We start from the raw sequence: 26,395 nt of genomic DNA, 5'->3' as shown, positions 1-26,395 counted from the left end.
CTTCTGAATGAGGATTGAACATCTTCCCTAGGGTCTTCCTTGTTGTTTAGCTTCTTTGGGAGTATAGATTTTAGTATATTTATTCTATACTATATGGCTAAGATCCACTTTTAAGTGAATATATACCACATGTGTCTTTCTGTTTCTGGGTTACTTCACTCATAATGATCTTTTCTAGTTCCCACCATTTGCCTGAAATTTTCATGATTTTCTTGTTTTTAATTGCTAAGTAGGGAGCCAGATACTTCATCTGCTAGAGAAAAAAAGAGATAGGCAAGCGGCTTTTCCTGGCTGACTAAAACAGAAAGAAACTGCTTCACAGGTTCCTGAGGAATGGTGAAACTATTCACCAGCAAGTCTATAGATTAGTGTGAGCAGAGCTAAGACTGTCATTTTTGGACCAAGACAGTGGCCCGACTGTTTTGGAGCGCTTGGAGTTTTCCTTCAGACCTAGCAGAAGGGTTGCTGTAAGGAAAGCAATGCCCTGCCAAAATAACAAAAATATTGTAACTTGTGATTTGTTTAAGATGTTCATGGCAACTCCTATCATCACACATCTGTTCTATGACATATTCAAGAATAAACTTTTAAGTGTAAAACAGAATGGGAGAAGGGGGATTAAAGAATGGTTAATTTCCCAGTTAATGCAGCAATGTGACCATATTCTGTCTCTCTCTTGTCATTATTAATATACTCTTTAAGATGTACTTTAAGTTCCCTTGCTGATTCAGCACTTGGAAGTACACCAAACAAAGAAAAGCATCCCAGTGAACCAACTCACGGAAACTTTATAGGGTAAAAATTTTAAGCAGATATGTAAAAAGTCTGGCTGTGAGCTTTTGAAATACCTATACCCTGATGGGTTTGAAATTCACAAAAAGTACCAGAAGTTGAGGCATGGAGATGGACTCAGATATCACTGTTGCATCTGGTACTGCTTTTAAAGTGATTGTAGAGAGATTTAAGGTACAGGAGCCAATTCCAGCCCCTTTGCTGTTCTTGCACAGCAGGATCTTAACCACTACATTTGTTACCTGTGTTCAAAGAGCCTGAGAGATACAGCAGCACCACATTCACAAGAAGGATGCTGCCACTCCACATCAAGAACATGAGTCCACTCTTAGGCGAACTAAGATCCAACAGGGCTGAACATGTGGTTCCTAAGCATGAGATTGTTACTGTTAACAGCATCAAATTAGAATGAACTCAAATGTCAGCAAAAAGAAATCTAACTAAATTATGGTCCATTTGTAAATTGAATAAAACAAATAAACTATTGAGGTAATGGAACCCAAAGAAATGGCAATCTTCTCGGGAATCTCATGATGAGAGAAAGAAAGGGCACAAGCCATGGGGGAACTTGTCTCCCTGAAAGAGATTTCAAACAGTTCTAACAACTGTCCAAATGACCATACAGGAAGAGACTAAAATCCAGATAATGACAGGTCACAGATGGGTGAGGCCACACCTTGACAGGCCTGCTTAGATTAGATGTATATATCTTTGTCCCTCTAATTAAACTTTTATCTTATTTACGGACTTGGGGAGTTTAACAGATTACTTGGTCCCATTTCCAATGTAGCCATACTGAAGAAGTAAAACCAAAACCACCTTTTTCTGCTTTCCACTTTTAATTTGGTTCTTTTGATTGGTTTATTAAAGATGGATGGTTAGACCTGACTAGGAGCACAGGTAGTGAACCCCAAGTTCAATAACAGAAGAAATACATCTCACAGAAAATAAGGTAAATCCCCCAAAATGTTCGTGCCATGCATATGCTCTACACTGCCTTGTAAACAATGCTGAATTTCTTTCTATGTGTGCCAAGAGACCTCAATGGATAAGACTGTACACTCAGAGTCCTCAGGCTCGAGTGTGTCATCAAACAACATTAGGTATAAGGAGCTACAGGAAACCTGATGTGTCCCATTTGAAGGACAACTTTGTCATACCTACAGCTAATAGTAACCCTGCAGGAATGCTGGGCCCATCCAGAAATTTAAGATCTTTACATTTTCAAGAGAAAAATGTAAATTAAAATTTATGTGATGAAATAAAATTACCTGATTTTTTTTTTAAACAAAAGGTAAGCCATATACCACGTATTAGTTAAAGATATAGCAAGAGACTGCTAAAATAAACAAGTCCCCACGGAACCAAGCAAGAGATATGACTGAGACACCAACAGAAGGCTGGCTTTTTTGAGAAGCATATTATATGTCTTTCTCTGAGGGAGGTGAAAGATAAGATATACACGGACACATGTAGAGGAAAAATAGATGTCTGACAAAAGGAAGCAAGGACAAAGATATGGGGAGCTATTCATAACAACAACTGCTGAACTTCACTGCAACAGGCCATTCTTCAGATGTAAATTAAAATTTATGTGACGTGACACTCAATACAGGACCCTCAGCAGAGAATCCACGTGACTGAGGTTCACTTACCCACTATAAAGATCAGTCAGAATACACTGTGTGCAGAGTTTCAGAAATAAAGTTCTAAAGTTTTACATTGTATACCATGTGAATGGCCTGATAAAACCACACATCAGCAAGCTTTATCTTGGCTGGGTCATGACTCAGACCTCTGTCCAGCACATTTATGATGTATATGCTCCTTAACCCTTAGTCCTTTAGTTTTGATCATCTGACCAACTGTTCTGACACTGTAGTGCTCAAGTTTAAGTAACCCTTATGTTACATAACAAACGCCCCAGTGCCCAATACATAAGAGTACTCATGAAAAAGTATGAAAAGCATGAAAGGCCAGAAAAAAATAACTACATTACTATGTCAGAGCTTCAGGACAGACAGGGAAAAGCACAGTACACAGAGGGTTCAACCTGTAGTTTCAATATCCATGAAGGGCAGGTGACTACATAAAAATTGATCAAATAAAATGACCAACTGTATTGAAGTAAGAGATGCAGAGCCCAACAAGGAAAGTGTCCCCACACTGCTAGTCCAACATCTACTTTTACAACCATTACTAAATGGTACACAGAGATTAATATAGACTTTCTAGCAAGGTTAGTGAGAGCAGTATCACCCATTACTTCTAAACTCAGAATCAAAAGCTCTCATTTAAATGACAAGGTTAGAAAACAAAGTATGTACTAAATGAGCTTTTGGATTCTAGAGTAATACCACAAACTGGAGGTTTGGAAGACTTAAGAACTATCAAAAACAGGAAAACTGGACCTGGAGCTAGAAGGTCTATGACTGAAGCTCAGCTGTACAGCCTACTGAGTGATCCTGGGTGATTTGTACAGGTCTGTGTCTTCATAGTTGTTTTTTAATGATTAAAACATAAATATTCATTTCCTACAGATTAGGAAGTGGTACAAATGCTTGTGCAAGACCATTTGCTTTTACCAAAAGTGGAATAGATAAAGTTGTCTTTAAGTCTAAATTACTAATTCAAAATAACAAGGCAGGGCCAAGTAATCCATTCTAGTCAGGATATGTCTATTTCTTAAGGATGCCATGATACTGTCACAAGCAAGTCAGGCTGCATTTCTCTTGCTGATGCTCATTTTGGACTGCACCTTGCAGAAGTTACCAGTTATCCAGCTACCATATTTTCAGTTTATTTAACCACACTGAGTAACAGGAAGCACAAAATGGAGAACTCTGCCTATTTCTGACAATTACTTGGTCTTTCAGAATTGGTTTCTGGTTATATAAAATAAATTACCCTATCAGAAGTTCCTAAAACAGAGCAGATTTTTAAAAATCGTATGAGGAGGTTCTAGCCAAATGGTTCAACAGATACAGGCTGACCTCCAGGTCTGTCATCCTGAGGTTGATGCTGGAACCCTCATGATGAAGAGACCAATGCCCCCAACTTGTCCTCTGTCCTCTAAACGTGTTCATATTCACACAAACAACAACTTCAAAAAGCATTTTAAATCATGTGAAGCATGTTTCTCAAACTAAATGTTCATAATTGAATATTCCACATGTTAAATCATGTGAAGAGTATGTTTCCCAAACTAAATGTATATAATGTAATATTCCGCAATGGGGATATAGTTACATGTGGCTTAACATTTTTTCAGACACCCCAGTGATTCGGCATTAGACTAGACATGTCTATGGTTTTAAATGGAAGGGAAGCACAGCGCAAGTTTGCTCCCTGTCTGTACTGCTCACTAGTAACTAGCTGTTTTTATAAATGAGTAGGAACTAAGCAGATCAAAATGTGTGAATGGTTCTTGTGGTTTTAGTGGATTCATCTCTTTGTTTATAGTACTGCACCACTGGACTAGGTCATTTAAATTACCTCAATAACTGATTTTAAGACTATTATCTAACAAAAACTACACTTAATCAGTAATGGGAGAAATGGGACTACCAGAATAACTGGTAATTGACACATTTCAAAGTGACCCATTCCCATAAAAGTTTCAATGTACTCTCTCTTTCTGATGAAAAATTACACAAGTCCCACATAAAACTACTACATATTATAAACATTTCAAACATGCCTTTCTACAAATTCTTTTTAGGTGGAAACTGTACAATTACAATTATCCACTGAGGGTAACAACCAACAGCCTACAGGTGGGAGGAGAAACACCTGTTTAATTAAATGATGCACACTCACTTCAGAGTACCTTGGTACCACATTTCCCAACCCCCAAAAAGAGGGCCTTTTTATACGAAAGTCACAGAACCATCAATAATCCAATTGCAAAGACCACTCACTGTTTTACAGAAACAGAGGCAAACATTTTAATTAAGAGGTACAACTAGTGTCTGGCCATGGTACAGGGCACTCCCACATGCTCATGCCAGCTGTAGAAGAGCAACATTCAAGCAGCTGACTTAATTGGAAATGCAAACCAGCACACTCTAATTTGGCTGGGCCAACTAATTGGTAGGTATGCACAATTCTAACAAAATACCCACCCATATTACAGATGTTGTTCTCTACATGAGTAAACGGCTGGTAACAAACATTAATGAAGCTGAAATAAGCTACCTTTGGTGAGATTGACCACTTGAGCAGATTTACAACAGGGTCTCATACTAGCTTAGACAAGTAGAACATGTGTGCCAAAATTAGAACATAACTAAATAGCAAAGCATCTTTATGTGCAAAGTTAAGACACCAATGCGTTCTACAAGAGCACCACAGTCAGCAACATAACATTCCAGAAATGCCCACTTTCCTCTAAGCAAGGTCAAGCCTGCTGCAAATGTGTAGGCCTTAGGGCCTTCTCTTTAGAATCTTATGTAAACCAAGCCATTTATAATCCTGTATTTATCAGAAAAATCCATGAATATTTAAAAGAGGGAAGAAGATAGATGTATCTGCTGCCTCCGAAGCTTACAACAAAATTACTTTTTCTTCAAACTGAAAAAATTGAAATACATGAAGCAATGATTTTTCATATTCTTCTCAGTAGTGAAGAAGAGAATAGAAACTCAGAGACTAGCTATCCTCCTAAATTGAGGAAGCAGTACACAAAATATTAAAAGGCATTACAGATATTAATATGTTTAAGAAAGTAGATAAACATTTAAGAAATAAAGATAAAATAATAATCTATTAAAATTATAAAATAAATTTTATATACAGAGAAAAAAATACAATGTCTACACTAAAAAGTTGTAAAAAGAGATTAGACACTGTAAGAAAATGCAAGAATGTAAATTCATACCAATAGTAGTAGCTGAAAACAAATCGGGGGAAAACAAGTAAAATAATAAATATAGCACCAATGAAAACTTATGAAATAAAAAAACATTTATATAAGAACTGAGGTTCCATCTTGCTTAACAAAGTACAGACAAAACAGAAAGAAAAACACACTAAGAGGATGAAACTACAAAAAGTAAACTATTTACAAAGAATCTTTAAAGAAAGGAAAGGTAGAGGTTTCTATACACAGTGGTAAAACAGTAAGAATGAGAGATAGCAGGGGAGGTTGTTTATTTCTTAAGTTGTTAGAAACAAAATAAGATAACAAGGAATGAAAAAGAAAACCACATCCCTATCAAGCAAGAATTTTATAGCCAGATTAAAAAATGCTTTTCAAAAGATACAGAATTTTACAAAACCATCTACAAAAAAAATACTGAAGGCCATCTAGGTAAGGGAGTGAAAGGGATGATCTCTGAGACTCCTTATTGAAATAATCTATACAACTTTCAAAAGGAACAATATTTACACCTAATAAACTAAGTGATGAAATAATTAAAAGCATACAGTTAATTAGAAACACAGGCAGGAAAAAATGAAACTAAGAGCAAAGAACATGATAAGCAAAAAGCGAATTCACAGATTTTAATCCAGGGGGTTTAAATTCAAATTACTAGCTCCTTTAAGTATAAAATAAAATCTGAATCATTTATAGAAACTAGTTATGTAGTCACTTAAAGCTAATAAAAGAAAATGAGAACTATCAGAAAAAGGCAATGATTCTGATGCTTGAAGTGGGCTTATAATTTCTAAAAAGTCATTCATTACAGGAACGGATGAGCTTGACTGCCTTAAACCTACCGTGTAACCCAGGCTGGTCTTGAAGTCCTGGTCCTCCTGCATCTGCCTCATGAATGCTGGGATTACAGGGATTAACCATCACATTTCTAATTTATCAACTGACTCTAAACCTCAGTGCCACAAATCATTTAAACTGAGTAACTTTCACAACCTGTGGAGAAATCAAATGTCATCTGTTTGACAAAGTTGGTGCCAAAGGGGATTCTGTTGCTTCTGTAATGTCAACTGAAATTTAATTTCTATGGGTCTTAAGTTCACTATAAAATACAGCACACTCATAGTTAAATTATGAAACAAATTCTAAAGATTAAGGTTCATAAAGAAAACTCCAAGTAGGATGGCAAATTCAATGTGTCATGTGTACCAGCTTACAGCAACACAACACAAAGTTAATAAACTTTAAGAAAAAATTGAAAGTGTTAAGTTGTTTAAATTCGTGTACAATTTGGGTGTGACACACTGAAATTAAATAGTTGAGGGGAATACTGACCTATGACAATATAAATTATTGTCCTGTCTCTTCATTCTCCACCCTGGTAAGCAAAGTCTCCTGATTACTCCAGAACACTCCCATCCAAAACAGTCTGTAAATGTTTTTGAGCTGTTGTGTTCATTTTTGCCTCCTGGTGTTGAATATTTTTTAAAAGTTTGTTTCTGAAGAAGTTAAATTTCCTAACAACACTTGTTTCCTGCAGCTGTGTTTTCTTTTAATTCTGTCCCTCTTGACTAGGCCCAAAGCTATTTCTAGTCTTGGACACCTATGATTTATATTTTGATATAACTAGTTTCCTAGCAACTCTTCATGTTCTTTTTTTAAATGTCTTTACAAATGTGTGCCTCAAATTAAGTAGAAAGAAACAGCAGTCTAAGATTGGGGAAAGATCTTCACCAACCCTATATCCAACAAAGGGGTAATAATCCAAAAATATATAACGAACTCAGGAAATCAAACACCAACAAACCAAATAACCCAATTAAAAATAGGGTATAGAGCTAAACAGAGAATTCTCAACAAAGGAATCTGAAATGACTGAGTACTTAAAAAAAATGTTCAACATCCTTAGTCACCAGGGAAATGCATATCAAAATGACTCTGAGATTCAATCTTACCCCAGTCAGAATGGCTAAGATAAAAACTCAAGTGACAGCACATGCTAGCAAGGATGTGGAGAAAGGGGAACCCTCCTCCCACAGGAGTACAAACTTGTACAGTCACTTTGGAAATCAATCTAACACTTCCTCAGAATATTGGGAATAGCTCTACCTCAAGGCCCAGCTATACCACTCCCGGGCATATACCCAAAAGATGCTCTACCACAGAACAAAGACACTTCCTCAACTATGTTCTTTATTCATAATAGTCAGAATCGACAAACAGCCTAGACGACCGTCAACCAAAGAATGGATACAGAAATTGTGGTACATTTACACAATGGAATATTACTCAGTTATTAAAAACAAGGAAATAATGAAATTTGCAGGCAAATGATGGAACTAGAAAAGTTCACCCTGAGTGAGGTAACCCAGGCCCAGAGAGACACACATGGTATGTACTCATTTATAAGCAGATTTTAGTCATACAGTACAAGATAACCATACTATAATTCACTGACCCAAAGAAGTAACAAGAAGAACCCAAACCCAAAAGATGATGCTTAAATCTCATTCAGAAAGGGAAATAAGACTAGACAGCAGAAGTGGTTGAAGAGAGGGAACAAGGTAGGAGAGAGAACACTGAGAGAAATGAAGGTGGAGACAAGACCTGGGAAGAGTGAGGGCAGGAGGACAGAGGGCTTGCAAAGAGAAGGGAAACCATGAACAGGGGCATCTCTGTGACAAGCTGGAGACCTAGGTCAGGGTAGGCTCCTGGGAGGATATAGGGGTGACTCTAGCAGGGGTCATGGAGACTGAAGAGGATACCATCTAACTAGATAGGACTCCTAGTAGGGAGAGAATACCAACCCACCCACAAAAACTTTGACCATAAATTTACCCTGCCTACAAGATGTGCAGGGATAAAGATAAAGCAGTGATGGAGGGAATGTCCAATCAATGCCTACCCCAACCTGAGACTCACCCCATGGATGAGAGCCAACCCCAGACAGTATTAATATTCTGCTATGCCAGCAGACAGGAGCCTAGCATAACTGTCCTCTGAGAGGCTCCACTCAGCAGCTGATTGGAACAGATGTGAAACTCACAGCCAAACACTGGACAAAGCATAGAGTCTTGTGGAAAAGTGGGAGAAAGGATAGAACAACCTGGAGATGACAGGAGCTCCAAAGAATACCAAAAGAGTCACTAACCAGGGCCTAGAGGGACTTGGAGTAACTGAAGCACCAACCAAGGACCATGTATAGACTAGACCTTCATGTGTGTTCCCTAGTAAGGGGAACAGGGATTGTCTCTGAGATAGACTCTGTTGCAGGCTTTTGATCACTCTTCCCTGGCCACAGGAGAAGAGGATGTGCTCAGTCCTGATGGGACTTGATGAGCTGGAGTGGGCTGGTTGGGGAAGGGGGAAGGGAAAAGGAAGAGGAGAGGGAAAGGAAGGGTGGCACTTGGAGGAGTAGAGGGAGAAGACTACGATCAGGATATAAAATGAATAAGTAAATTAACTTTAAAAGTTAAAATTATTTGTTACAATACATTTTACACCAAAAAATATGGTCCTTCCTAGACAGGCATCAGGTAGCACCACTGAGCAGGATATGCCGTGCATTCTCCATACTTCTCTTTAGCTCTGCTCTGCTGGGAGCTGCTCTATTAAATCAATGAGAGAGGGTCAACATGCTACTCAATTATATGTAGGCAAGGTGTAGCTGATAATGAATACAATTTGATATGCCACTCTTCTGAAGATAGAACCTCTGCAATGATGACAAACTACAAATAAAATATTTCCTAAGTTATGTCTCTAAATATTAAGTACTCTTGTTATATGACAACAATTTAAAAACACACTTTATAGAAGTCTCTAGAGTTTTCTCTATATTTTAAATCCATAATAAGGGTCGTGCCCTTAGGATAACCACTGCCCAAATCAAACTGATTTGTTCTACATTATATTCAACCCTGACCATGCTAATTACATTTAAAAGTTAACTGGTCCTACTTTCTCTACGCTTATCTAATAGCCCTAACCACATGCCAGAGGTTAAAAACAAACCTGAGTTCCAAGGAAGAAACATGAGAAATGGCTCAGTGGATAAAACACTATTATTTCCAAGGATCACAATTCAGTTCTCAGCATCCATGTTAGGCTGCTTACAACCACCTGTAAACTCACAACTCTAGAGGGCTCAAAACCTCCTCTGTACCACCACTCCCACAAACAAAGACATATATACAATACAGACAATTCAATATATATTATGCGTGTGTGTGAAAAATATTACTATCAAAAGATGAATCAGTACTCTTGGCCATGCTTGATGCTGCGGAGAATGAACTCCTAGATCAGATTTTCTACCCAGTATAACACAACACTGGCACCAAGAACAAGCATCAGATAGACAATACCAAGAAACTAAGTCAATATTTAAAAGACTCTGTATCCCAAAGTCAGATACTTTATAAGACCAAATGAACCTAATGAGCAAATTTTACTGTGTTCTTTTTTTTTTTTTTTTTTTAATTCTCAGGGTAGCTAGTTATACTTGGGCAAGCTGAATTGAAAGCTATGAGTGTTTTGTTCCTCCAGGTCACCTCTAATTCAGCCCAAATACTCTTTGGGACACTACAGTATAGCTTTCAAACACCAGCGGGTTGTAATTTCAAGTGCGGATGGTACTTCCTGACAGTCTTCCATGCTACATAGAGATTACTCAGCATCAAGTAGCGTCCAGTGGAGCACAGCAGAGGCAAGACAGAAGGGTAGGGAGTACAGCTGCACGGTAGGCAGGGTACAGCAGTGTATACTCAACACACAACATGTATGAAATCTTGAAAATAAAGAATTAAGATTTTATAATGAAAAAAGTTTTCACATAGCTCATCACACTAGAGCATATTCTACTTGTGAATGAGACACCAGAGTTGACCCTCTCCCCCCGCCCTGCCCCCGCTCCTAGCGGTAAGGAGAAGTGTAGAGGGGAAAAGTCTGGTCTGGTGACTGCGTTGATGAACAGAATACGGTAACCATATGCATCTCAGGACTAGGACATAAAAAGACAGGTGTGTCTGCCTGGTCCTCCTGCACTCTGAAGTAAAATATTATATAAGAAATCAAGAAATCCAGCTACGCAGTTAACCAAGTAACAACAGTCCAGAGTAAGTCCTGCCTTCAAACAACATCCTGCCATGGCACCAGACCTGTGAAGGCAGCTATCTTTTCCATACTAGAGCATGTACCAGCTGCATATCACTGAATGACTGCAACAGCATGAAGAACAAAAGAATTATCCACCTCAGTGCTGGCCAAATTCTAAGTTGCAGGACTTAACCATCATTTGAACAGTGGCTGCTTTACCACAGTTCAATGTAAGGTGGTTTGTTATGCAGCGATACTGAGACATAAACCAGTGTGTGGCATAAAGCAGATCGGATTGTGTAGAAAAAAACATTCACTGGCTTGCATGGTCTGCAAAGCCAACAAGAACAATAACCAAATAAGGCATAATACATCTCTATTGAGTTATTTTACTCCACATGGCAGCATAGTTATCTACATTGGTTAGTAGGAATCTATCTTCCTTCCTACCAGAACATAATTAACTAGAACAAATTTATAACCATTTAGTGTCAAATCTCCATTCAGTGTGATGGGCACACCAGTAAAGAAACGGGATTTTACTCCCAAACGTGGATCCAATGCTGAGGAGAAATACAACTCTAGGGCATATGCATTTCCTCTTTCTCTTACCATGTGGGCTTCTAGTTACACTAAACATAAAACACCACGGGCTTCACCTGCTCACTACTGCCTGTTGTTGCCTTATGTAAACAGGCTAAATGTAATAAGGCATCAAGTTAATGATACTGTTACTGCATCGGAGAAGCTGAAACTGTGCTGAGATGACTGGGCAGGCAAGGGCACTGCTGTCAGCACTGATGGCCTGAGTTTGATCTCTGGAACGCACATGGTGGAAGGAGAATACCAACTCCTGCACGTTGGCCTCGGATTTCCTCACATGCACACACCAAATTCATTAACTAATTGATGTAAGAGAAATATTTTTAATAGTTGTAATGATGTAGAGCTATCCAGACAGCTTGGCAGATAGAGGTATGTGGCACCAAGCCTCAGGAGCCCACATAGTGGTGGGTAAGAACTGATTCCCTCCAGGTTATCCTTGTACCTCCTTACATTTACCATGGCACATACACACACACACACACACACACACACACAAAAATAGTGAATTTTTTTTTTAATTTAAAAACAAACTTATGTCAAATACACATCTTAATTTTAGTCACACTGATTTAATCACAGATAAGGACAAAAAAGGGGAAATGGACACTTTTTGCCTTAATCTTATTCCTCTGTTCACTGGAAAGCAGGAAAATTTTCATTTGTAAAAGGTCTGCAGTAAAGAGATGAAGTTACGGAATCAGAGCCATCTTAAAGCTTCAACCAGGAGATAAATTACAAAACAAAAACAAGACTGCCTTTGTTTGTGATTTATCAGAAAAGCTGACCACCACAGGATCAGCTGAGCTGTGACTGCCACCAGCTCTAACAGTTATGAGCTCTGTCTTAGGGCTCCTTGTTGTGTTTTACTGTAAATAAAAATCCAGCTCAGCTTTAAAATTTTGCTAGGGCTCTTCTCTTTGACAAATGAAAACTGGCAAAAATGGTTAACAAATAAATAATCCTGGCTCACAATGATAATGAAATAAGGGCATTACATGGTCATGGCTCTGAAACAGGTTCCTTTCCAAATATCCGGCTGGCACTTAACCTTTCCTGGAGATACCTGCAGTCCTATTCAACTACATAAGCCTTTCTAACTGCTGAAAAACTGCCTTCGTGTCCACAAAGAACTGCTTCTAAAGCTATAAACACCAAGACTGTATGGTGATGGGGAACAGACAGAGAGAAGCAAGACGAGCCCCCTTCTCTTCGGCTTGCGTCTTCCCTCTTCTAGTCACAAGGGAGTGAGAAGGATGAGTTTAACTCACTGGCCAGAATGTATGTGCCTTGTTAAGCTAACCTGTGTGACTCTGAGAGTCAGCAACAGGAATGAGCTGCTGAGAACACCACCAAAGAACATGCACATTGTTTCTTCTGTGTCCTTTGAACAGAGAGCAGAGTTCCTTCTCAGTGGAAAACACCCACAATGCAGCAAGAAGCAGGGAGTCTAGTACTACTGAAAAAGTGCCTAGGGGACAAAGCACTGCCACATTTGCACTGGGTAAAGATGAGATGCACAAGGCCTACACATGCTACAACTTCTTCCTACTGCACTGTAATACTCATGGGAGGAAATGACAAGGTGAACCACTGAACTTTCAAGTAGCAATTTTCAAGAAGTTTCTGCGTTGAAAGGTTTTTGCGTCATATTGCCACAAATCTCACCTGGTTAACAAGCAACATAAATGTTCAAGTTGGAGGATTATAATATAAGATGAACATGTTTCATATGTGAACATGAATGTACTGACCAGGAGAAGTGAAACCTAGATTGTTAGAGTAGGGAATCTCAACAGAAGCTGAGACTCTCAAAGCCAAGGCTATCTGGACCTCCTGTGACACTGCCCACACAAATGGCCTCTTTGGACCTCTAAGATTAGGCTTCCCTGTTTGAAGGTACTATTCACACAATAATGACATGGGTGGTTTTCTTACAAGAGAATTCTCCCCATAATTCAACTCAGTCATCCCTCATCTCCATAAATAACAGAATTAGGTTGCAGCATTCCTTGGTGGGGAGGGGGCGACATGCACAACTTTGAGCCATATGCTAATAGCTTATTCATAAAAATAAACTTTGCTTCTTTGTATAAATAGAAAGAGAAATGTGTGAAATGGATTCTTAATGTTATACTAAGAAAATCAGAATGGGCCAACTTTCTTTATATGACTCACCAGAGAACTAGGATTTGATGGTCAGCTCATATACATGGAAGGGGCTTAGTTAACACTATAGGCCGACTGAAACATGGGTGCTATGACAGGCTTCATTTAATGTCATAAGGTAGAGGCATGGACCAGAAGCCTCAAGAATACTAGAACGATGAAGCTGACTTATCATGTGCGCCTTGTGCAAGTACAGTCCTGCTACCATTCTATCCCCAGGAGGCCCAGAGAATGCTTCCATCACTAAGGATTTAATGTCATTTACTGCACACTAGTATAGAGCATTAGGTATCCTGTCAATCTCACAAAACTCACCATACAAAATAACTTTTTTGTTGTTCTCTTACTAGCCCTTTATCTTCTTTGTAGCACTTAGGGCAAATAGCAGCTACTTAATTATCTGTCTGGTTTTTATTTATTTAGGTTTTTAAAAAATCATTTGTTTTCACGTCTCTTTCACTGGGATACAAATTACAGGAGAACAAGGATGAATCCTTTGTTCATCACTGTATCTCAAATGATTACCATAGAACCAAGTACATAGACATTTAATAAAAGATATTCAAAGTATAACCAAAGAAATACAGTTTGTCTGTCTTTATCAATATGTGATCCTGGTCCCTCCATTTTCCTGGAAAAGCACACTCATAAAAACATCCTGACAAAAAATAGACCCACATGTGAATTAAAGCTTGTCATAGGACTAGGAATGCAGCTCAAATGGTAGAGTATTTAGCTAGCATATCCTAAGCCCTTGGTTCAATTACTAGAACCACTTTAAATGGGTGTAAGAACAGTAATCCTAGCACTTAGGAGGATCAGCTTCATGTCTTCCTTAACTATATATGGAGTACAAGAGCAGCGTGAAATACATGAACCTCTATCTCAAAACGTTACCCTATTTATAGATTCCCTGTAATGTATGTATATTTCATCAGCTTATGACAAGGTCTGCTGCTATAACTTCTATTTATGCATATTTTGCCCAGAAAAAAAAAATAGTCCATTTAATTAAAGGTCAATTCAATGAATGTCTTTTCTTCCACAAATGTATCAGAATAGAATCACATTTTGCCCAATATTCATGTCACTTCACATTGTAAATCAACCAAATTCTCAAATATTATCAACTTGTATCTCTGGACTCACTCAAATTCTACACAAGCTGGCACACTTCCTAAGCCTCCCTGACTGTCAAGGAAATTGTGAATTCATTCCTATCAACATTTCAAGATTCAACATTACATTTAATCAAAGCTTACATTTTCTGATTATGAACCTTTATTTGTAGCAACTAGCAGTTGCTTTCATTAATACTGAATTTCTATATATACCAAGCATAGCATCCTCACCACTCTGAGAGTTATTAATCTATAACTGCTAAGTGCTCAAGAATGAGATAAGACCAAGACCCAAGCACTAGGTTACATTCCTCCCCTCACGTGTGACTATCTCAGACTCACTGGTGTCATATCTTAATTCAAATTCACACTTCAGCAAAAACTGCAAAGCAGCATCTTGGTTGGTCAGGACCACATTTACATAGCTGAAATCTTTCCTAAACATAAAAATGCCAAAAGATCTACTGGAGTCTATACATTAAGCACTCAGTTTGTAAAAATTTGTGTTCACAGTAAAGTTCAAAATTAATTTATATTTTGAACTCTACATGCTTAATACTGGGAACCTCCAACTAAAACTGGCTTTGGGGCTAGGGTATATCTAGCAAAAGTACTTAGCCTTCTTGTGGTTCTGTGTTCCATCCTCAGCACCTAAAGCAAAGTCTTATGTACAGTCTGCTCACCAAGACTATCTAGATCTGGAGAAAAGGAACAAACACTCAGCTCTCACAGAGATGGAGAGGATGTGTGTGAAGGAGTGAGCAGTAAAGCGCCTTGGAAGGCTGACCATGGGAGACAGATGTTAATAATAGCCCTCTCCCATCTAAATGGAATTGTTAGTTTCTCAGAAGTCAGTAACACATGAATCAGTTAGAAACAGGCACTGTAATCAATTTAACTTAAACCAACTACAAATACAACTCATTCATCAGTCCTTTGTAGGGTCCAGGCTTTGTCTTCTTAAGACTGGATCTTAGCTTCCTTGTCCAGATGCTATTTCTAGCTTCTGGTTCAGCTCTTTTAAAGGCGCGTGCACACACACACACACACATACAAAAACAAAACAAAACAAAACAAAACAAAACAAAACAAAACAAAAAAAAAAAAACCCTCAACACATATGACACCAACAGAAACCAAATTTTAAATTTCTTTTTACTTCTTACAAGTTTTTTAGTATTTTACACTTTATCTTAGTCATGCCAACTGAAAAGCAATTTCTGAAAGAACTCATTTTTTTCAGAGCCAGCAACATAGCTTTAAAGGTGTAAGTCTCCCTTTCACAATACCGCATCATTACAGATTACCTAACAGAAGTTCAGGGACAAGCACAGCTCATTCCAGTAAGCCACCTGAGTGGACCAGCACAACCATACAAGCCTCGCACATCACACTGAGAAGTGTGCTCACCTTAGACAGCACAGTGTTTTACCAAGAAAACTACCTGCACTGTTATCTATCCACTCAGTTAAGTCAATCGGCTAAGTTTGCATGTCAAAGATAAGGTACAGAATTCAGTGTCACTAACTGGCATGGAAGACTATAGCTTCCCTGTCACATGCGCTGGTTCCTGTCCCAGTGGATCTCAATCACATGCACCAGGCATTTAGAAACACTGAAATTCAAAATATTCTAGGATATTTTTTAATAGTAACTTATTTTAGTAGAATATGGTAAAATAGTTAATTCAACTCTTATCTGAACTATATGTGTAATTAAAAGACATCACAATAATTCTTCAGATGAAATTGATGAAGTTTTTTTTTGAAGAGTTATAAAAATTTCTAAATTAAAACAAAACAAAACATAATCTTAGCATTCAGGATGCTGACACAAGAGGATCCCAAGTTCAAAGCCAATCTGCTATGTAACAAGTTCAAGGATGAACAATGAAGCTGTCTCAAAAATCTTTTTATTTTATATTAGAAATTTAAAACATGCCATTAGCAATACAAAAAGCAGTTTCAGCATTTACTTAACACTAAAGGAATGTGCTACTAGGTACTGCTTGAAACACAACTTAGGTTGGCTACACTAGTTTGATGATCTGGATTTAAAATATGAAAACTTACGGATATCGCTGGAAACCTGATTCAGTCTGTCCTGGGACCTGCTGATCAGGACAATCTTCATTCCACGCTTTGCTAACTGAAAACAATAAGAGATCTGAATCACATCTCTGAAGTTCAATATAAAACATAAATTAGCTGTATTCCCATTTTAAGGAATTCTCACTAGGTGACAATTCAAACATATTTATTGAGTTGGTGATCCAAAATGAACATTTTCCAAAAAAGATTGCCCAGAACTAACCAAGCATTTAAATCTCAAACCATTTTGGAAAAATGGTGGCTTCTACTTTTTATTTTAGGCCTACCTACAAGGTACCTGTGGGCTTTTTTACATTGTTATATGCTACAGCTTGGGTAATTTCCAATTTAGGATTTAAAAAGTTTTCATAGGCTAGATACACAGAACAGTTATTAGTGGGGGAAAAAAACCACAGCTAAAATGTCAGCAGTTCTTATATCAATCTTAAAATTTGTATTTGGAACTTATGGTTAATCATCATTGTCAACTGGATTTAGAATCACCATGGAAACACACTTCCCGGTGTGTCCATGAGAATGACTCTAGAAAAGTCTAACTAAGGAGAGAAGACTACACATGGGCAGTTCATCCCATGGGCTAGGTCTCAGGATCATTGTTAAAAAGCTGAGCACATGTATTGCTAATTCATGATTAGAGATATAAGATAATCAGCTGCCTTGAGGTCTTGTAGCCCTAACTTCTCTACCCTTGAACTGGAAGCTAAACTAAGCCTTCCCTGGGTTGCTTTTGTTGGGTATTTTGTCACAGTAGTAAGTAGCATTGGCATTAAAATTAAAGGGCAACCAAGGTAAAGTCCACTAACCACTGCTAATGAATAAAGTAATAAATAATTTCTTGAAAATAGTCTTCTACATACACTTTGTAATGTTGCACAGAGTAAAAAAACATTCACAGCAATGTGTTCCTGTCATAGAGACTCAGAAGACAAAGATGTAGAGAAAGAACATTAACAGGCTTAAAACTTTGTACTGAACTACCAGAAACTTTACAAATGAGCAGCACTCTGGGTGATGTAAAGTATAAAGTGATTCAGTAAACTAATTCCCGGTTGTAAATTCTAAAGTCAGATTTTATTAAGTAAGACGTAATATTGCAAATGAGCTGTGGAAGATCATTTTTTATAAAAATAACAAGGCCTGGTAATTTGCTAAATTAATCTGCTATAAAAACACTAAAGAATCCATTAGCCCATGGATTCTTTAAAAGAGAGAGAGAGAGAAACACATTTTAACAAAGGAGGAAGGACAGGAAAAGCTCTTGTTTAAAGAAACACACCAGCCAGGCATGGTAGCTCAGGACTGTAACTCTAGAGCAAGGACAGCCATGAGCTTAAGGTCAGCCTGGGCTACACAATGTGTTAGATATAGACTAGCGTAGGGTACAGAGGAAGAAATGTATTAGAAAAATCACTAAACTATTATAGTAAACTAATTCAGGCTAAATGGTCACTGGATGTGAATAGCTTTGAGCTAAAAATTAGCTAGAAAATAAGGTATATAGAATCCCAAAGTATCATGTCACATATTCCCTCTTACTTTTATAATAAATTGTAATAAACATCTTAATGAATTATTTGTCTTTACACCATCAATAATAGGGCACATGGTGTGTTGTGCCTCTTGAAAGGATGAGGTCAGGAGGATTAATATCGTTTTTATTGCCATTTCTGTTAAAAATGTTTACCATGACCTAATCATGAGGACACAAATTCAGTTTTGTATGAAAACTGGCTTACATTATTCTAAGGGGCTGAGACAATACATCTCAGTAGTAGAGACCTCCCTAGCATAACGACCAGGGCCAGCAAGATGGCTCAGTGGGTAAAAGTACTTTCGCCATCAAGCCTAATGACTTGAATTCGATCCACTGGACCCACATGTTGGAATGAAAGACTTGGCTCGCCCCACAAGTTGTCCTCTGCCCTTCACCTGCATGTTGTGGTGTGCATGCATCTACAGACACATATACACAAATAAATAAATGTGGGCTAGAGATGGCTCAGCATTTAAGAGTGTTCTGTTCTTGCAGGGGACCCAAACTCAGATCCCAGCACCCATGTAAGGCTGCTCACAACTCTCTGTAATTCCAGCTCCAGGGGACTCGATGCCCTCTTCTGACTTCCTGTGCGGCATAAACGCACACATACACATACACGCGCACGCGCACACACACACACACACAAATAAATTAAAATCTTAAAAAAAAAAAAAAAGTGCCCAGGAGGCAGAGGATCTCTGTGGAGTTTGAGGCCAGGCTGGTCCACATGGAGAGTTTCAGGCTAGCCAGGGCTACATCGTAAGACCCTATCTAAAAATAAAGAAAACAAAAAAAGTGTAATAAAATTGAATCAAAACTATTATTGTATGAGATTATTCTATTTTTCTAATTTTTAAAACAGATCATGAAAATCACGTACCTCTTCTGCATACGACTTTCCAATTCCATCAGTGCTACCTGTAACAACTGAGAAAGAAGAGGAATAGTTTAGTTTAAGAGCTATAAGGAAGTGCCCAGAGAACATCAATGACAGATGATATCAATGATAGAGAACATCAATGAGACCCAAAAACACTAGTCCAATATTTGATTTTGAAAGAGCAATATCTAGGGCTTGGTGTGCAGCTTAGTGGTAGAACACAGAACTTCCCATGCACAAGGGCCTAGGTTCAATTCTCAGTGAAACAGGTAAATGTATAAATAAGCAACAACAGTATTCAAATTTAGAACTACCTACCCACCACAACATCTCAAATTGAAAGGACTGAAATCTCAAGTGTTAGCAAGGATGTAAAGAAGCCGAAGTTCTCCTATCTTACCAGTAGTACCAAACTGACACAATTGTTTTGAAAAAACTATTTGTCAATATGTTTAGAACTAAAGAGATGTTTGCCTTACAAGCCAGCAATCCTCAAAAAAAGTGTCTGAGGTCTACCAAAAGATGTTTGTGGTAGCTTTGTTAGTGTTTATGCTATATGCTAGTAAAGCCTAAATATTAATCTACAGAAGAATGAGTAAGTAGAATGAGGTATAGACATACAATGTATAATTAACAGCAGTAAAATGAACTACGACACATACAACACAAATATAACATTATGCTCAGTCAAAAAAGATATTCGTTTCCTAGTGCCCATTCAAAGAAATGTACATTTATGAAGTGCCTGATCAGCCACCATTTTTTTCCAGATGGTTTTAAAATCTTTTTAGAAAAGAAAAAAAAAAAAAAACCTAAAATGTACAGAAAACAAACCTTCATGTAACTATGGTCCAATGAACCAATGATCAAATTCAGATTAATCTTACTTCCTTTATACATACTCCCTCTCATCTCAGATTTTCTATTTTATTTTAAAAATGTTTATCTGTGTGTATGTGTGCGGGCATGTGTGCAGGCATGTGTATCCAGATGTGGGTGTAAGAAAGTATGCGCATGCAGAGCACACATGGTGCCACAGTACAGATCTGGAGGTCTGAGGGCCACTTTCAGGAGGTAGTTCTCTCTTTCTACCAAGGGTTCTTAGATTGAAGTGAGGTCTGTCAGGCTTGAGGGTGGGTTTTATCCACTGAGCTCAGACTTTAAAGTTAGTCCCAAATATCATGTTAATTCATGTCAAAAAATAAATACATAAAAAAGTAAAATGGTTATCAAATTTCTACAATGGTCTCTGTTTCTTCCTCTCTTTTCCTTTCTCACCCTCAACTCAATTTACAGGTGAATATCCTGGATAATGGGTTTCTGCTTTCTCAGCCTGTCATTTGCTGACTGCATTCCCCTAATAAAACATGTTCTTCTATTCTTTGGTAATTGGATATAGATACTTGATGAAGTTCAGATTTAATTTTTTTGTGTGTGTTCAAATGCTCCCTAAGTCCAGTGATTTGTTTGCTGGGTTAACCGCCATAGGTAATCAATCTTGTGATCCATTATTCCTAACTGCTACCCCAGTTTGGTTTTTCGAGATAGGGTTTCTTTATGTATCCTAGAACTCAATCTCTAGACTAGGATGGCCTCAAACTCACACAGCTCTGCCTGCCTCTGCCTTCTGAGTGCTAGGATTACAGGTATGCATCATCACTGTCCAGCGATTTATTCATTAGGCTGCAAAAGTGACATCTGAAACTATAATTCTCCCTCATTAACTAGCTGGAATATCTCCACCAAGCACCCCCCCCCTTACTAATTGGTTGTCTTAACATAGAACTTGGATGTGAGCACAAAACAAATACTTAACTTCTTCTATTGTCAGTTCTCAAAAGTGGCTGCATGGTAATTTCCAAGGTTATCTATGTGTTTTTATTGTTATAGCTTTGTTTGTAAAGACCATTCATTCATACAGTCTGTAACACATTTAAAACTATCTATACAAAACTAACCAGCATTCTCATCTCTTGTCTCTGAAGACCCAAGGTTCCACATTTCATCCTGTATTCTCTCCTTGACACACCAGCACATGACAAGCCAAGAACAAGCACATGCTAGCTATTTCCAACTCTCCCTTTTTCTTCTCTTCTGCTTCTTTAAGATCCCAGACCCTCATTCCTACTTTGTTCCTTTCAAAGCCTCCTCCAGGCTCCATCTGGAACTCCTGTTCCAGAACACTTAAGGCAAAAGAAGCCTTTCTTTCCTCTGATGCCTACAAGTACTCTGCAAAACTCTGTGACCTAAAGCATTTTACCACTCACAATGTTGAATTGTCCTGTTGTATTTTCTTGTTTTCTTTACTGTGTAAAACATTGCAATATAGTCCTATAGTAATCAGTAACAAGGACTTCCACTCAAGTTCAGGTTTCAAATACACAGGAGGGAACCCAGTCCTAATTCTCCTTCCCAAACCAGAGATAAGCACATTTACTGCTAGGTTCAAAGATGCAACCTCTAATCACAGCCTTTCTGGCATGAACAATTAATTAGCTTCAACTACCAAAGGCCCACCTGGAATAACAAACAAACAAACAAACAAACAAATCAGGATTTAGGAGCGGGCTCCCACATGGCCTCTCCTACCTCTCCCCTCCTCTCCCTCCTCATCCCCTCTCCTGGTCCCTCTCTCCCTTTCCCTCTCCTTCTGCAAGCAAGGACAAAAGCCAGTAAAGGTCTTTGTTATACAATTTTATGGTAAAATATCCACCCAGAACCAAACACTAGACTGTAATTACATTTCACTTCCCAGTCAACTTTCTATCTTTCCTAGATACAAATTTGTCCCTCTACCTTTCTGTAGTCTTTTAAGTCCTCCTCTCTCCCCTGAAAACTTCAATTTGCTGCTGCTTGCTTCTTTACAAGAATCTCATGTAACCCCAACTGGCCTCATACTTGCTCAGTGGGAGGGCCTTCTCATCCCTGTGTCTATACTTCTCTAGTGCTGAGACTACAGGTATATACATCCATGTTTTAACAACCTCATGCTACAGTTCTCCACACAGCACCCCAAGCATTCCAGCTCTCCTCCTGCTACACTCTGGCCTGCTCATTCTCTTAATCAAATGCTGGGACAGCATCTTGGAATTTTCTTGCCTCCCTCCTGTATTGAAGCACATGTTTTTTTAGATCAGGTTTTCCTACCCTAGTATAATAGTAGAGTTGGGAGTATTTTCTCCAAAAAACATTTTTTTTGATAAACAGTTTTAAATACATTTTTAACTTTTCAGACGCCTTTAGATGCACAATTTTTAAAGAGTGCAGTCAGTACACTTCACTCTTTAAAGAGTTACCTCTATCCTTACTCACCATTCTGTTAACACCCTACATGAGTATGGTACACTTGTCACAATTCATAAGCCCATAACACAGTATATCTATACTCCATACTTCAGTCAGACTCCCTCATGAGAGACCAAAGAATTAAAAATTAGTTTTTTCAGTTATTGAATCAAAGTTTAAAGCACAAGCCTGAACAAAGGCCAGACAGGTAGAGATGTGTCCAGCCACTTGCAGGGAAGAACTAGACTTACTGCGTTCTTTTCCTACCCACTAGAGATACAGTTGCTAGGAAACCAGCCCCTATCCCCTAGGACAGCCAAACAAGGGAAGCCAGACAATTAAATGTTTGGGGCCCTCCTATAGCCAATCAGTTCAAAATGCAACATCCCCTTTTGTGTTTCAACCAACAGACACTTGGCAGGCAGGAATTTTCCTGCTTTGGGCATGCTGGGAGGGACCGGAATCCTTAAATCAACCACCTAACCTTAGTATGTGGCTCTTGCTCTCAACCACTCTGGTAGGAGAATATGAGCCCGAGCTATAGCTTGTAATAAAAAGATCCTCATGTGTTTTGCAATGGACTTGACTCCTGGTGGTCTTTTGGGGTCTCATGAATCTGGCCTAACACTTATTTGTCACTGAATGCCTTTTTCTGTTTTAGCATACATCCAGGATAACACTACACTTCCTTATCATGCTCTCTGAAAATCAATGTTTTTATTTGCATTATCAGAAACTACAAGAAGTGAGCCTCTTTCAGGCACCTCAGCTCCATAATAATCAATGTTACACACAATGGCCAGACAATTGGGGGGGGGGGTGTTTTCCAGGACATATACTTAGTAATATAATACTTTAAATAATATACAATACAAACAAGTAATTCTTAGTTAATTAAAGAGAAAAATTATCCTAGCCAGTGTGATAGTGCATGCCTTTAATCCCAGCACTCAGGGAGGCAGAGGCAGAGGCAGGAGGATCGCCGTGAGTTCAAGGCCAGCCTAGTCTACAAGGTGAATCCAGGACAGCCAAAGCTACACAGAGAATCCCTATCTTGAAAGTTAAAAAAAAAAAAAAAAAATCCAATGAATGTAGAAAAAAAATGAAGACAGAAGTTGCAGTACAATTACAAGAAATGTCCTGTTTTGCTTTAAAGCTACAACTTCATTAACATGATTCAAGTTTAGTATTTTTATAAAAAATAGCTCTGTGGTTCTGTGAAGATCTGACCATTCTTACTGTTAGGGCAGTTAAACTCCATTGTTAAACTTAGGAAGCTATGCAAAACATCACCAATCAAGAGTTTGCTGGTGGCAGCTCATAAAAATTAGAGAAAGATTGTTTTTGTTGTTATTAATTCTTTTCACTGTTAAATTTTTCAGTCATGTGCAGGCATTGCATTTCAAAAAAAAAAAAAAAAAAAAAACCACACACACACAAAAAAAAACAAGGCTCTTTACTAATACACACTCAAAAGTAGCAAAACTGAGCTAGCAAATTCCATTTCTACTCCAGTTTCTCAGGAAGCAGTGCTTCCCAAAAATCACTTAAGATTTTCTTAAAATGAATCATTATTTTCTAAATATAATGTAATAAAAATTATCTGCTCATTATTTATTTGTTTGATTTCTATTTTTAAAAATGCATTAGTTTCTACTAACTGATTAGTGAGAGATAGACAAAGATAGAACAGAATGACTTGAAAACACTCAAGATATTTTCTTGGTTTCTCTTTGGGAAACAAATATCCAGAAGTATTCCTTATTGGTTTTGCTTGTTTATTAAAATACATTGTGTATGCGTGCACACAAGCACACATCAAAAAGTAAGCACTCAGAGCTACAATGAAATGAAAAAAATGCAATGCATAAAAACTATACTGGGTGCCTATCTTTCATGTATACCCCCGAGTCAGGGCCTGCTAGCTGCCTTCCCCACTAACCATGCTTCCTTCCCTTCCTTTCTTGTGGGAAATTTGCTTTTACTCAGGTATAATAATGGCACATACCTATAAATCCAGACTGTGGGAGGATGACAAAGGAGGTATGTAATTTCTACGCCAGCCTGGGCTACATGAGAGGTTCCAGACCAGCCTAACTACAGAGAACACCTCCCATCTCAAAAAGTAAAAAGGAGAGAGTACTAAGTCATGGCGCAGAACATAATGCCCTGGGATACATATTTAGTCCAACCTCCAATGCAGTTAAATTGGCTATGCAACTGAATTCTGGCAGAAAGATGCTAAGCTGTCTTATAGAAGCCATTTCCTTTTCCTCTACACAATTCAAAAATGACTAGAGCTCTAGAGGTCTCTTTAACCATGAAGTCACTTTAAGGATAGAGACCTCTGGTTTCAAATCCCCTAATACCCATTACTATGTCTTCTTTTTAAAATTTTTTCCTTTCTTCTGTCCCAGATTACCATGGAGAACCAAGCATATGTAAAATATCTACTATTTAAAGGTGAAAAATAAATGTCTACCTTACTGAAGTCATTATTATAGGCCCTGAAAGGGAAGAGTAAAATATCATTGGATCATGAAAGGGACTTTATGAAAATATCTGCTCAAGGGACCTCACTGGTGTTATCCAGTAAACTCTAAAAATTATCACAGTTACACACAGGACTTATGGAATGGGGCCTTTTCTCCATTCTCACTCAATGCATGTATATTGTTAATATACAATTAACAATAATCATTTTCCATTGACTCTGTGGTTAAGAGCACTGGATGCTCTTGCAAAGGACTTGGGTTCAATTCCCAGAATCCAATAATAACCACCTGCAATCCAGTTATAGGGGATCCGATGTTCTCCTCTGACTTCTGCAAGCTCTTGCACACAATGGTGCACATACAAACACTCAAGCACATACATGCACATAAAATAACATTTAAAAAAGAATTATCACTTTTAGAAACTACTTTATAATCTCATTCCTCTGCCAGGAAGTGACAATGGCAATATCTCCTCCTGTCAACTACATAAAATCAAAACCACAAATCCAATCACTACTTCCCACTTCTACCACCTGGAGCTCCTATCATTCATCTTTCACAGGAACTCCTAAAACAACCTCTAGTGCATTTGTGACACATTATCCTTATTCCTCCTGTATTCATTTTCCATGCCTGGGCCAAAGCGATCACTCCAAAGTACAAATCTGAACATCACTTTCCTGCCTAAAACCTGCCTGCCGTGCCTGTCTCTTTCTACAGGCCAACTGCTAAGCTAGTGACTTTGAAAGGAGATGACTAGTGAAGTTCTGGTGGATGAATGAATTAGTGAATGAATGAAATAAACCCCCTACTCTCCTCTTTTATCAAGTCCTTGGCATGTTACCTTACACCAGTTATGCTGGAATGTGTCCACTTCCTCCAAGATAACACCCTCTTCACAAGCATACTTCTTTTAATTTTCAGTATATATTCTGCTTTGGTTTGAATGTGTCCTTTCTAAAATTAAGGTGTTGAAATTCAATGGCCAATGTAATAGTAGGCCAAGGTGGGGCCTTTAAGAAGTGTTTATGCCATAAGGTCTATACCTTTTTGCATGGGATTCATCACGGCTTCATAGAGCATGTAGCCTTTATTTAGCCTCTCTGCCTTCATTTAGCCTAACTTTATTTAGCCTGCCATGCAAGGAAACTGCATTCCAGGGGTACAGCAAGTCACTAACCTGAAAAACACTTTTATAATACAAGCAAGCCTGTTGGCACCTTGACCTTGGACTTTCAGCATGCAGTACAATGAGGACTTAAGTTTCTGGCTTTCTAAATTTCTGCAGCTGTTCTAGCAACTCAAATGGACTGAGACATACTCATGGCAGAGTCCTGCTTCCATCCTGGAGGTTTTCACTTGATCATCTATTCTACTTGCCCCTTCCTTGACAACTATACTGTTAGGATCTCACAGTCTTCTATAC

General features: G+C 38.2%; 1 protein-coding gene across 1 annotated transcript in view; it reads right to left on the bottom strand.

The window, feature by feature from the left end:
- Nucleotides 1–26,082, bottom strand: part of Hsd17b12 (hydroxysteroid 17-beta dehydrogenase 12) — a 93,342-nt gene extending 67,260 nt beyond the window's left edge. Inside the window, exons 1-3 of the mRNA XM_055602925.1 lie at nt 26,016–26,082; nt 19,187–19,266; nt 16,731–16,806 (exon numbers count right to left, since the gene is read on the bottom strand). Coding sequence (XP_055458900.1) covers nt 16,731–16,806; nt 19,187–19,266; nt 26,016–26,082 — 223 coding nt within the window. The remainder of the gene's footprint in view (nt 1–16,730; nt 16,807–19,186; nt 19,267–26,015) is intronic.
- Between the last annotated feature and the right edge of the window lie 313 nt (nt 26,083–26,395).

Source organism: Psammomys obesus, unplaced genomic scaffold (assembly GCF_907164565.1).
Source record: "Psammomys obesus unplaced genomic scaffold, mPsaObe1.curated_primary_1811, whole genome shotgun sequence".
In the NCBI taxonomy this organism is placed as follows: domain Eukaryota; kingdom Metazoa; phylum Chordata; class Mammalia; order Rodentia; family Muridae; genus Psammomys; species Psammomys obesus.
The sequence above is the reverse complement of the archived record's forward strand: the minus strand, read 5'-3'. Positions and strand labels throughout refer to the sequence as shown.